The 13,541-nt window shown below is 46.4% G+C and overlaps 1 protein-coding gene across 18 annotated transcripts in view; it reads left to right on the top strand.

Annotated features, from left to right (window-relative positions):
- The window catches only part of SEPTIN6 (septin 6), a 62,599-nt gene extending 50,374 nt beyond the window's left edge, over window positions 1-12,225 (top strand). For 4 of the 18 annotated variants that reach the window (XM_070503196.1, XM_070503195.1, XM_070503201.1 and 1 more), the window contains 3 exons: window positions 1,241-1,431; window positions 4,102-4,146; window positions 7,908-11,007. In XM_070503196.1, coding sequence (XP_070359297.1) covers window positions 1,241-1,431; window positions 4,102-4,105 — 195 coding nt within the window. In that variant the 3' untranslated portion in view covers window positions 4,106-4,146; window positions 7,908-11,007. Of the gene's footprint in view, window positions 1-1,240; window positions 1,432-4,101; window positions 4,147-7,907; window positions 11,008-11,207 lie in introns of those variants that run through there. The other 14 variants (XM_070503197.1, XM_070503202.1, XM_070503189.1 and 11 more) reach the window with 6 other exon arrangements.
- Window positions 12,226-13,541: the final 1,316 nt, after the last annotated feature.

Here is a 13,541-nt window from a genome sequence, read left to right as displayed (position 1 = left end):
CGTCTCTTCCTCCTTCGGTCTGCTATGACTCTCTAGGGTTATCACCAAAGCCTGTGGTGACGGTATTGGTTTTACTTCAGTTTCACTTTTCAAAAGAAAAATGTCACCCAGGACTTTCAGGAGGAGAGCTGAGGGGATCTCAAACATAAATGAATGAAAGGCCAATGAAGGGAAGCCAGGTTAAAGCAAGTGACCGGCTGAGCTCCCACCACCCTGCCCCAAGTGACTAGTTACAGCTGGTTTCCACAGCAAGTCTGTCACACACCACTCCCTACTAAGTGACAGTCCCAAATCCCTATAGGACCCGGAGACCTGATCTCCTTCATGGTGCACTGCAAAGGCTGCGGAATCCTAAGCTCCCTCGTGAGTCCCCAAAAGAGAGTGAAATTATGCTTGTCTGCTCTTACTATTCAGGCTAGTTTATCATGTTCTAGTTTGTCACCACCTATAGACCCCTTGCTCTCTGATCCCTTACCACGATGGCATGCCAGAATATTCTTGCTGTTCTCCTTTGGGTCTCTGGCTCTCTTCATGGCTAGCTCAGCCTCCCTTTGGCCAAGGTGTCTGCACTCATTCCATTGTATGGAATTCTCTTCTCTCCTTCTGTGTCCAGGGACAAGTATTTTCTTTGACCGGCTTTGGCATTGCTGAAGTTTGCTCTGTGATCCATAGTGAGCCTTCCTGATTGGAGGGGATAAGAAAAGGCAGGTGCTCCTTTCATATTGGGAGATTTCATTATAGAATCTTCTAAAGAATGGATTGACCTTGGGCAAATTCCTTAACTTCTCTGACCTTCTGTTTCCTCATAAAGTGAAGATAATAACAGAACCTACCTCATAGGATTGTTGTGACAATTAAATGAGTTCATACCTATAAAGTGCTTATAAAAGTCAGTGCCTGGCCTAAAATAAGCACTCAATAAACGTTATGCTATTGTCATCGATATTACTGTGAACCATGTGTGGTACCTCTTTTAAATAAAACATTTGATGAAGCAGAATGCACGGTGCCATGACCATATTCAGGAACAGGAACTTGGAAATAAAATGGCAGGAGAAGAGAACTATCCAGAACTTGGTGCCCTTTGATGCCGTCGTAACTGTCCCTGGCAGAAATGTCCCCTAAGGTCCCAGGGTCCTGCAGGGTTACGACCCTGCCAGTCCCCACCCGCCCTGGGCTCGGCTCAGCTGGGAGCTGCTCGCGAGGACCTCTCCTCAAACTCCTTGTGCTTCCCTGCCAGCTGCATGAGAAGTTTGACCGTCTGAAGAAACTACACCAGGACGAGAAGAAGAAGCTGGAGGATAAGAAGAAATCCCTGGATGATGAAGTGAATGCTTTCAAACAGAGAAAGACAGCAGCCGAGCTGCTCCAGTCCCAGGGCTCCCAGGCCGGAGGCTCACAGACTCTGAAAAGAGACAAAGAGAAGAAAAAGTAAGTGGTAGGCTGCTCTGGGGTAGCGGCTTCCTCCTCCTGCTCATCCCCTCAGGGCAGGGCCTGGAGGCTGAGGGCCGGGGACCAGAGGTGAGCTGCGGGCTGATAGACTCATTTGGCTATCTATAACTGGTCTCAGCAGCCCCATGAGACCTTCGGATTCCCTGAGTTGGGGAAACTGAGAGTAGGGGAGGGGTGTGGTCCCAGAGGCCTAGCCCCTCTGTTCCGCCACTTAGGAATGTCCTGCAACCTTGAGATAGGAGAGGAAGGGAAAGGAGAGGGAAAGCAAAAGAAGTGTGAGAGTAGGAAGAAGAAGGGAGGAAACAATGAGAAGCTGCAGTTACAAGAAAGAGATGAACAAAAAGAAGGGCAGATAGAGAGTAGTGGGAGAAAGAGAGAGCCTTAGCAGAAGCCTCTGGGCGCCCTCTTTCTCCTGGAGAGGTTGGGGCTGACCCGGCTTACAGGCCTGCTTGCTCATCCTATAACTGGGGTGTTCACCTCTGTGCCTGGAGGCCAACTGTCATCCTGCCTCAGTTCTCACTAGTGGCATCCAACAGATGCTGAAGGCTGCAGCCTAGTCCTGACCTCCCACCTCTTCTCTGTCCCTCCTTCTTGGCTGCTTAGTTGTCCTGGGCCTGGAGTGCTGAGAACTTGGTGGGGAACCCTCAGATGCTAGAACAGCTGGCCCTCCGTATCCACGGGTTCCACATTTGCGGATCGTGCGAGATTAGTTGAATCTGAGGATTCCAAACCCACGGATACGGAGAGCAGACTAAGGGACTTGAGCATCCCCGGAGTTTTGTATCCGCAGGGGTTGGGTGGGAAGGTCCTGAAACCAATCCCTCCGCAGATACTGAGGAATGACTGTATACTCCGTGTGCCCCATTCTCAACCTAGGGTTTACAATCCATCTGTGTCCTCTGGTATTTGGTAAGGCAAGATAGCATGGCTCCTGGTTACCATGTAGGTCAATAACCCCAATCTAAACCCAGGCTTTGCTTGCTGACGTTACCCATTCCTCATCCTAGAACTAGAGCAGAGAAAAGCATTTCCGATGAGACCTATACAACACCAGGAAAACATCCCATGGTCCCCTGTGCTCTATAGTGGTTTGAGCAGTGTGACTCGAGGAGCCCTCAGGTGGAGTGTTAGGCAATGTCCTTATTAAAGGGGCCTGAGGACCCAAAAGATGTCCATGGTCAATGCCTTCTGCTCTTAGCCGCTTGTTCCTGGACTCAAGTATTGGATATTTGCCAGAAGGAGGAAATATCTTCCTTTCCTCTGTGTCTGGCTTATCACTTAGGAATAAAATAGTGACTTTTGTACAATATTAAAATATTTTATATTTGAAGGCACTCAGTTTTGCAATCCGATTATTCTTTATTCAAAAGTACAATTTGAACATTTCCACCAATTAGTCCAGAGATTTTTGTTACGGAATCCTAACACTATAGTATGTCAAATTCACTGACTAATTAACTTTTTTGGGTATTACTTGATGGATAAAGTTCAACTAGCCAGAAAAAAAGCCCCTTTGGACACACTGTATGTTAACCAATCTGTCATGATGTGTTAGTTGCACCAGCAGAAATGGATTTTCTTTCTTTTTTTTTTGTGAGGAAGATTGGCCTTGAGCTAACGTCTGTTGCCAATCCTTCTCTTTTTGCTTGAGGAAGATTGTTGCTGAGCTAACATCTGTGCCAATCTTCCCATATTTTGTATGTGAGATGCCACCACAGCATGGCTTGATAAGCGGTGTGCAGGTCTGCACCCGGATCTGAACCAGCAAACCCCGGGCCGCCAAAGCAGAGTGCACATGAACCTAAACACTACACCACCAGGCCAGCCCTGGATTCCTATTTTTAAGATTAGAAAAATCTAAATTTGTCTTCTAGCTCTAACCCGCTGCCTTCATAGTCCTGTGGTATTTGTTAACTCAATCCCCAGGGAAGTTTCACAGCCTTGCTTGAGATTCATTTGTTCAGAGCCCACTGACACTGAACTATAAATATGCCCCCTTCAGATGTTCAGTGGAAGTTCCTCTCAGATCAGGCTTTCTCCTAGTCGCCTCAAATTAACTGACCCTCCCCCGTCACCCCAGGCAGAAGACCCTACATAAGGAGACCCCTCTCTCCAGTCTCCAGGGTTATTTGGGATTGGCGATGACACCCTTTCCCAATTCTGAGATGGGCGAAAACTTTGCTGGCATGTGGCACCTCATGTGAGCAATAAGGGCCTGACAAAATAGACTGTCCTCTTCCATACTTCCAGATGTATAAGTGGCTCCAGGCCTGGGCTTTTTATGTAATTCCACAAATGGTTAGCTAACTTCTGGAAACCCCATCATTAGATCTGTGCCACTCTGCTCCCATAGTGATGATGGTGGTGGTGGGTTTTGAGGGTAGAAGTGGTGACAGTAGCATTCCTTCTTAAGAGATGACGATTGGATCTAATAGAGTCACACAGTCAGAATGTCCTTTGGCTGCCCTTCAAGAGGTTAAGAAGGAGTACCAGTGTTCTAGGGGGTCCCTCTAGCCCATCTCGCCCTCTTCCCCTCCCCACTCCTCCTAATCTCCTTTGACCTCTAACTCTTCATTGTTTGTGTCAACTCATAACATTTGATTTCTCCTCAAGCTCGCTCCATCTTCATCAGCTCTTACTGTTTTACAGTTAACTCTGCTGTTTGCTGCATGCTGCATGAGACCCAGGGTCCTGGTAAGCTTTATTAACTCTAAATAGAACTGGCAGTGGCTTTAGAACACCTCTCCCCAAACCCTGCCCCCTCCCCCGCCAACACACATATCTAATCATACAAGAAGCTGCTTTGTGGTCCCAACTGGTTTCCTCTTGTGACTTACAATATTAAGAAATAGTCTGGTGTGGTTTCCAGTGTACATGTGGAACGTTTGCCTGCCTGATTAAAAGGGGGGTGTTTTTAGACTTGCTGCCAGAACAGCTGGGTAGCATAGCCGGATCCTGTGATCAGTATTGGAGCTTTCAGTTTTGACCATTTTTTCCTTAAAGAGCCTTAATCATTACTTTCAAAATTAATTAAACAGTAGTGATTAGGGAAGTTGTTGGGGTTACAAGCCCTGTCTTGCAATGTCACAGTCAATATGACCCCCAGGTTTGAGAATGTTCTGAGCCAACAGAAACTTGCTTCCCTGTTTACCTCTGGTGGCTGTTTCTTATCTGAGGGGTTCAATTCTCAAATTTCCTTTGGCTATGTAACCCCCCAAACCCATCATAAAAGTGAGAGAAAACGAAGAGCTCTCAGATATTATAGAGAATTCCTTACATTTAATTCTACGAGTATCAGCTTTATGAACACCTTTGAGAAGGAGATAAGCAGGTCACCTTTGGTAAAATGGATTCCTGAGGGCTAGGTGTTGTGTCTAGAGAAGTGAAGAAAGCAGCCCCTGACGTCACATAGTTTATAGGTTGATTAGAGCAATGACCGAGCACCTTCTTTTCTGTTTTTTTAAAGATTGGCCTTGAGCTAACATCTGTTGCCAATCTTTTTTCTTCTTCTTCTCCTCAAAGGCCCCCAGTACATACTTGTATATTCTAGTTGTGGGTCCTTCTGGTTGTGCTATGTGGGACGCTGCCTCAGCATGGCCTCATGAGCGGTGCTGGGTCCGCGCCCAGGATCCTAACCGGTGAAACCCTGGGCCTCCAAAGCGGAGCGTGTGAACTTAACCATTTGGCCACAGGGCGGCCCCCTAAGCACCTTCTATTTATTCTGCTAGACCCAGGTGGTGGGTGGAGAAGGAACATAAGTATTTTTAATTTAACATAATTAGGCTTATTACTATTTTAAAAACTTTACCATAGAAACTTTCAAACCGGAACAAAAGAGGAGAGTCTAGCAACAATGCAGCCCCGTGGACCCACAACCCAGCCCCCAAACAACTATCAACATATGGCCAATCCTGTTTCGTGTATTACCCCAAACCTGCTGGATTATTGTAGAGCAAAACCCCTATCATTTCATCTGTAAACACTTTAGCATGTATCTCTAAGAGATAATGACTCTTAAAAAATTGTAATCACAATGCCACCATTATCACACCTACAAAATTAACAATTCGTTAACATAAAATTTCTAGTTGGTGTTCAGAATACCCCTGTTGTCTCATAAATGCCTTTTACATCTGGTTTGTTTGGATCAGGGAATATAAAATATTAAGATGACTTCTCCCCACTCACCAATGTAGTTTATGATTTAAATGGAAAGCCTGCTGTTAATCAGCGAACTGATTGCTCCAGCTATTGCACTGGGGACCTTGGGCAGCTGGCAAAACATCCTACTTTCAAGCAAATCCCGAGGAGGAAGTCCGTAGAGGCTTCTGAAACATAAGGCCCGTGAAATTGAGCCAAAGGAAACAACCCTAAAAGAACAATGAAATGATTTATTGTCTGGCTTCAAGGCAAGTCTTGGAGCCCCTGTTCATTGACTTGAATCGAACAGCAGATTTCCATTTGGGAAGACTGAATTCCCAGTGTCTGCCCACTGCTGTAGTCCCAGCGCCTGGCAAAGTGTCTGACACCTGTCTGAGCTCAGTTCATGTGCGTTTTCTTTGTTCTCCCATTTTCAGTGAGGAGAGCAAGACTGATGTATCCTGGTAAGTTAGATTTCAGTTAGTTAATTCGGGTGTCAGTGCACGTGGTTTGACACAATTTGGTTCAGGTTTCCCTGAGTAAATCATTGTTAGTGGCCGTTACTAAAATGAATTCTGGCAAAACTGTAATTAAAGCCATACTTTACAAGCGAGAGGCAATTGGCAAACAGCGGGAACAGCCAACCTCAGCCCCAAGGAGGTTGGGTTTTCCTGGCAGGCTTCTCCCCAGCAGACCACAAAAGCAGTTCCAAACCAAACAGAGGAGGGAGGCCCTGGCTCCCGGGGATCTGAAAGCAGCAAAAACAACCCGTCCCCTCCGCAAAGCCCTCATTCCAGGGGTGGATCACAAAGGCCACCCCTCATTAACCGGAGTGCAGGCGGAGCCAGGCTTGCTGCTCCTCACTGGTTTGAAATTGCTCGAGGCACTACTGGCAGCTGTGTGCAGTTGTAAGAGAAATTCCTCTGTGACCTGTACATAGTTGCAGATACCATATCTTAATGGTTACTGGTCCCTTGACCCTTGGAGGGCTGCACAGTATACACATAACAAAATATATGAGCCCCCCATGAAGCCCAGAACATAGGCTGGTGCACTGTTGGTCAGGTCTCTTCCCCAAACAAGTAGACAAAGCATAAAATAAGAGGTGAGCATTTGTATAACATTTGACTACGCTTCAAAGCAGTTTTCCATATGATACCTCATTTTCACCTTACAACAGTCCTGTGAGGTAGAGAAGGAGAGAATAATCTTCAGTTTTTAAGATGAGTAAATGGAGGAGCAGGGAATTTCAGAGACTTACCAAGGATCACCCAGTGAGTTAGTGGCAGAATTGGAACAAGAACGCAGAACTCCTGATTCCTGGTATAAATTGCTATTCACATGATTGTGTGTGTGTGTGTGTGTAGGTGTGTGGATGTATTCACTCTGAGGAAGTGACTGTACAAACATACTCACATATGCATGTGCTTTTAATTATCCCTCCCAAATATCTAATAGTCTTTATTTAATGAGATAAATATATTCTTCAGGTAAAAAACAGGGGCTAAGATCCACAGGCAAGGAGTTCTCAGGGACATTGCGGGGTGATGGAAAGAGTCTCAATTAAACAGCCAAGGGATGTGGGTTCTGATCCTGGCTGCGACTCTTTCTTTGTGACCATGGGCAAGTCAGTTGGCTTCTCTGTGCTTCTCAGTCGAATGGGAATGGATAACTGCTTGCCCTATTTATGTCGCAGGCGTGAAGTTTAAATGGGAGAAGGGTCAAAGTGCTACGTGACTGCAAACCAATAGCGGATTTCCATAGTTCAGATTTTCATGTAGCTGTGGTCTGGACCCTAGTGCGGAGCCCAGCAACCATCCCCAGGCCCTTCTCACGCAGATCTTGCTTCAGGATACCATTAGGTGATTGGGACTGCTCCAGGGCTACCTGAAGTAAAACCTCAGCCCCCTCCGCTTTCCCTATGGGACAAGGCAATCAGTGGCTGAGAGCCTGGCACTCTATCCAGTGGCCTGAGGCCACCTGGAGATTTGTTGAAGGTGATCCTCCACAAAGCGTCTGGATAGGGGAATGTTAGAAAGGACCTAGTAATTAAGAAGAGAGGAAAAGTATTCTTGTGGCTGTTGATTAGTTTGCTAGCTGATGCCACCACTGCTACCACTCAGAGGTGTGTGTGGGCGCATGAGAGAAAAAGCATGTTCCCAGCAGCCAATGCGATAAGACCTTAGACCATCTAACATGGCTGTATTCTAATTTACCCATTAGTCATCACTACTTAAACAATTTTCTTCTAACCTTTTTTTTTTTTGTACATTAATCCATCCATTCATTAACCCAACTTCTCTTTTCATTTTCAGTTTGGGCTTCCTGTAGACACCCTTTTCCTGCGCAACAGAGCCGGGCCTCCCTTTCTCTAATTCCCCTTTAACACGTGTGGGGGGCACACAACCCGTGTCCTCCTGTCTCTTCCTGCCAAGGTTTATAGAAGCCTGAGAGTCTGAGGATGGCGCCTGGCCTCTGGTCAAGAAGCCAGCAGCCACATGGTTTGGAGATGCATTGTGCATCCCAGTTCCCCTCCCAGCACCCCCAGCCACCGCCCCCCATCTTTGCCAGACTGTAAGACATTCAGGGCTCCCATCTGCTACTTGCCACCACCAGCTTGCCCGTTTGAACCCTTATTGCTGCTTGTCTCCCTAAGGTATCTGCATCCACCACGGCTGGGTAAGCACCAGTCAGCAGGGCTTTCCCCTTCAGGCTCCTGCACCCGGGCACGGGGCTTCCCTGACAGCACTCCCCCGGACAGGAGCCGCAGCCCCTTCTCAGAGGGCTCAAAAGGAGATCCTGTGGTAACTTTTCCTTCGGGCCACCCATCCCAGCCCTTTCCAGTTTTGATTCACTCAAAGTAGCTGCACTCAAGCTGTGTTAAAAATCTGGAAGGAGTTTATTTACTCCAAGCCCTTCCCAGAAGATACCACTGCTGAAGAAAATGGCATAAGTTTGCCCTCTTTATAATTCTGGGTACCCCACAGATTCAGAAGGGAGAATAAACCTGACTGTTATTACCAGCCTAGTGTCTTGAATGGTAGACTTCTGGAAATCTTCTGAGATGTCTCGGCATCTCCTCTGTAATTTCTCTTTGGGCTCCACACCATCCCAGTGAGGCAGGGCCAACAGCAGGTGTGATAATCCCACGTCATAAACTGCCCCACTGAGCAGTCAAAGAGTCGGTGTTTTCAGTTTTGCTCTGATGAGCCTTCCAGTCTGTTTAATTGGTAAATGTGATGATGAGTTTTCATCTGCATGTTGCACGTGTCCGCCAGTAAGAAGAGGTGAGAGCATCAGCTGGAGAGGAGAAACAAGGTGTTGTACCTTGAAAGGTCCCCACCTTTACCACCAGGCTGAGGATTTGATATTTTAAAAATCTTCCAGCCCTAGTTTTTATAATGGGGCCCATTCAATAGTGGCTTTGGGAACCCCTTTGAAGTAGAGAGCCCCCCATTGTCAGGGCCACGAGGCACAGTGGCCTGTGGTGTTTGGCCAGTAGAGAGGGAGAGCTGGAGGTGACCTGGCGATGATCTGTGGCTAACATGCCGTTTCTCTGCCCTTCCTTTGCAGTAATCCATGGCTGTGTACTGAATAGTATTCCCCGCTACAGCTGGACTGGACTCCACTTAGCCTTTTAAGCCAAGGTTCTTATTTTAACCGACAGCTTTCCTTTGGGGTGCCAGGCAGCCGAGCCCCCAGCCCCTGCCACATACTTTCCCTTCAAGCCCCACTTCTTCTTTTGAGTTCTGCCTCCCAGTCCCACTGGCGCTGACCATGAGCTTCTTCTTTTTTATTTCTTTGGGGTTTTTTTGGTCACTTTCTTTCAAAACGCACCAACGAGGCTAAGCCAAATTTTCAGGCCTTTTTGAAGCATTGAGAATGGGGAGGGGGTTTCTCTCTTCAACAATAGATAATAATAGGAAGCGAAAAGTATAAAGAATGCACAGCAGACATGCACACACTTTATCTTTTCTTGTTGGCAAAGCAGGAGGGCAGTTTTGATGAGATATATTGTTTGGGGAGTCGCTGATTGGTTAACGGCCAGAAGCAAGTGATGCTGCCAAAGCACAAGCTAGTTTCTTGAGAAAATCCAAGTCTCAGAGTGCAGCATTTTAGGAGACCCTGTGCTTGGAGGTTTAAAAAACAAACATGGCTACTCAGCTAGTAGCTCAGAAAGATGCTAAGTTTGGGCTGTCAGGTCTCCTTGAGCAAGGCATCTTATTTGCAGTTTTGATGTTTCTATGGCCAGTTTCTCTGCTGCTTCCCAAGAATCCCAAACTTAAACAACCAACTGGTCTCCATCCCCCCCGAATAATTATTAGCATTACAATTAGGCCCCCTCATTTGCATTTGTTTGCAGATTAACTACTTGAGGCTTGAGGCGCTCTGTAAACTTCAAAAGAATGAGAGCCACCAGCCTTCGAGAGACCTTCAGGGACTAGGCAGGAATTTTGTATTAAGGGAGAAATTTGGTCTGTAGAACAGATATGACCCACTTTTTTCGGAAGAGGAAATTGAAGCCCTGAGAAGTGAAGGGACTTGCTGGAAGTCCCCGTGCTGTTTTGTGGCAAAAGCCAGGTTAGGTTCATGAAGTCTGTCCTACTCCGATCTATTTCACAAATGGATCCAATCTGTGCATATATGTTCCTGGAGACAAGGTCTTTTGATGGTCGGAGAAAGAGAGTAGTTAATATTAGAGGGCCTTTGAGGGGTTTGTTCCTATAGAAAAATACCTGGGAATGAGTGGGGAGGGGCGGGCACAGCCGAAGACTCCAGGCCAGCTCCTGAACTGAGCGTTTCTGCTGACGATAGGAGTCACCAGGCACCTGTTAGCCCGTCAGCTTTCCTGGAAGTCTGGAATGGGGCCCAGGCATGCATATGTTTAACAGTGTCCTAGAGGAGCCTTGTAATCAAGGAAGTTTGGTAGACAAAAATCTAACCTGTGAGTGAACATGAGATCCTTAGAAAGTCAACCAAGGCTATTAAAAGAATTGAAATGCTTATTTTATTGGGTGGCTTTCCTCAGTGTAGACAGAAAGATTTTTCTCCTTCAGTGAAAAGGCTTTTTAATTAGTACAATTGTTACTATTTTTAAAAAATATCCTAAGTACTCTGTTTACTTCCGGTGAAACAAAACCAGTCATTAGAAATGGTCTGTGCTTTTATTTTCCCAAACTGGAATAGAACGGCTTTCCTGAAAAATCCCCATGTGTATAAACACACATACACACACACACACACACACACACACACACACAGAGCCCCCATTTCTCTTAAGCCAAGAAGTTTGCTGTTCCCAGCTGCAGGGCAGATCACTTTTGTTTTTGTTTTTGTTTTTTTGTCTTAATCATTTGGCATTTACCCGTGGCTGTTAATATGTGCTTGTTTTTAATTAAAACAAGAAGCTTTAAACCGGTGTGTCGTGTTCTTAAAACCTTCTCCGCAGATTTCCCAATGGTGATGGTCGTCAGTGAGCCCATTTCTAACCTGTCTTCTCCAAGTATAGTCTTTGCTACCTCACACTGCCCACTCCCCTTGCCCTGTCTTCCTTTGAATGTCCTTTCTCTTTGGCTAATTTCATGTTTTCTTTCTCTTTCTCTCTCCCTCTCCAGCTTTTTTTAATCTTGTCTTCAGCAGCTGCACTAAGTCTAAAGGAGAAGACTGCCATTATAGAAGAGTTAGGGTTCCATATTGTCTCAAACCAGAAATCAACCAATCCCCTCCCCCCCAACTGCGTGCACACACACACACACACACACACCACATACTCAACAAGTTTTCATGTGTCCCTGTGTCCAGGCAAGAAGCTCTCTCCTGACTTACATGGTATTTTAAATGGAAGTGTCTTGTCCTAACCTAACAAGGCAGGAAAAGAACCGTCAGAGCTGGAGAATGGACCAAATGTAACCTCAGAGAGACAACTGCAGGACGACTCACCCGAGTGTAAGTGACTGGGGCAGGAGACCTCAGCTGTGGGTGTGGAAGTGCTGTTCACAAGTTTTCGTTTGAGTTTTCTGTTTTTCTTTTTAAACACCAATTCTCCGGTTCACTGGGTTGACTGTCTACGGCCACTATTAAACATTTCTGAATTTGGAAGAGAAAGTCAAGTGACGTTTGTATCTTCAGAATTCACAGACCTCCTGCAGAACCCCAGCAAGGGGAAAACGGATCCACTAACACTCAGGTGGAGAAGGGAGAGACGAGAGGGGGTTTAAGCTTAGTGAGAGCAAAGTTACTCCGTGCAACCTTCCGAGGCCAGTTGGGGTTTTGAGAGAAGTTTCTGCTCAACCTGGGATTTGGAGGGAGAGCTTTGATGTTGATAAATCTGCCTTGAATTCACTGGTTTAACTTGCATCAAAATACCATATGAGTGTGTCCATTCCCATATATCCTTATGAACATCGCCATTCCACTGTCCAGTCTCTTGAGAGAGCCTCTTTGCATGTTTTCCAGAATCTGTGTTTGTTTTTCCTTTCTTCTCCTTTGTTCTTTTTGCTCAAAGGTGTGACCAGTCACTGGCCCTTCGGGGCTTTCATTCGCCAGGAGAAACATCCCGAAACCAGCACTGTTTCGCTTGATACCTTTCTAATGTCCATGTCAATTTTCAATAAAATTCAAAGAAATGCTCAATGGCTGTGTGATCTGATCTTAAATCATTAGGTGATCCTCAGGGTTTGCCTTAGGAGGAGTGGGTGGTTGCCTTCCAAGTGGGTGACTTGAGGGGCTCAGGAGGGTGCGATCAGCCCATATGCAATCTTCCTAGGTGGGCTGCGGTGCCCTCCCCCTTCCTCCATCTGGGTCTGAAATTCCCATGGGGCGGGCTGGAGGGTGGACAGGAAGTCCTCTGCTTTTCTTCTATTAGCATAGATTTAACTGATCCCTTGAGCTCATTATCATCTAAGATAATAGTTGGAGGAAGTGGAGTGCCAGATCCTACAGAACAAGATTTGGGTGAGTTTTAAATTCCGAGAGAAAAAGAACTCTATGCTGCGTGTCTTCTCTCATTTAATCCTGTGGTGTGAGCATCCCGAAAATTCATTGATACAACTGTTCTTTATGACTCGAAAAGCATTCTACAGACAGCAAATAGTATTTTGTGTCCTGGGTCTGCCAGAAAGGGAAGCCTCCTGCCCCGCCCCAGCCCCCAGCATTAAAGTGGACAAGAGGGAGTGTGATCAGTTTTCATAATTATAGTTGCGGTCAAGGTGGGGTTTCCTTCCCTCGGCTTCATTTCCCGAATGGCCAGATGCTGGAGACAGGAGAGTGGTCCGTATCCTCTGCGTACGGAGGCCTGGAGGCCTCTGAAAAAGTCCCAGAGAAACAACTCTGGCCTGCATCTGCGCAGTTCGAACACTAGGGGGCAGCCGAGCGAGCCAACCATCGCCTGTGACGTCACTGAGCAGCGGTAGGCACTGAGGTGCGGAAAAATACAGGCTCGGAACGCAGAGAGTCTTACTAGGCGTGTGTGTTGTGGGGCAAGTTGAGTTAAAAACTTCTCTGTAAAAAGAGAATATCAGTAACTCCCTTGCAGGGTGATTGTGAAGGCTACATGAGCTAACGTAAATTAAAGAGCTGGGTGCTCAACAAACAGTATCGCTTATTAAGGATGAAACTTCCCCTTTACTAGAAGTATCTTAGATTCCTCTAATTCACGGTTGGTTTCCCAACTTCAGCACTACTGTCATTTGAAGCCAGATAATTTTTTGTTTTGGAGGTTGGCCTGTGCATTGGTTCATCTCTACCCACTAGATGTCAGTAGCACACCACCCCAATTGTAACAACCAAAAATGACTCCAGACATTGCCAAAAGTCTCCTGGAGGGCAAAATGGCCCCATGTTGAGCACCGTTGCTCTAGGCCAGGGGTCAGAAAATTTTTTCTGTAAAGGGCAAGCTGGTAAATATTTTAGGCTTTGTGGGCCATATAGTTTCTGCAACTATTCAACTC

This window comes from Equus asinus, chromosome X, assembly GCF_041296235.1.
Source record: "Equus asinus isolate D_3611 breed Donkey chromosome X, EquAss-T2T_v2, whole genome shotgun sequence".
NCBI classification, from domain to species: Eukaryota; Metazoa; Chordata; class Mammalia; order Perissodactyla; family Equidae; genus Equus; species Equus asinus.
The sequence above is the reverse complement of the archived record's forward strand: the minus strand, read 5'-3'. Positions and strand labels throughout refer to the sequence as shown.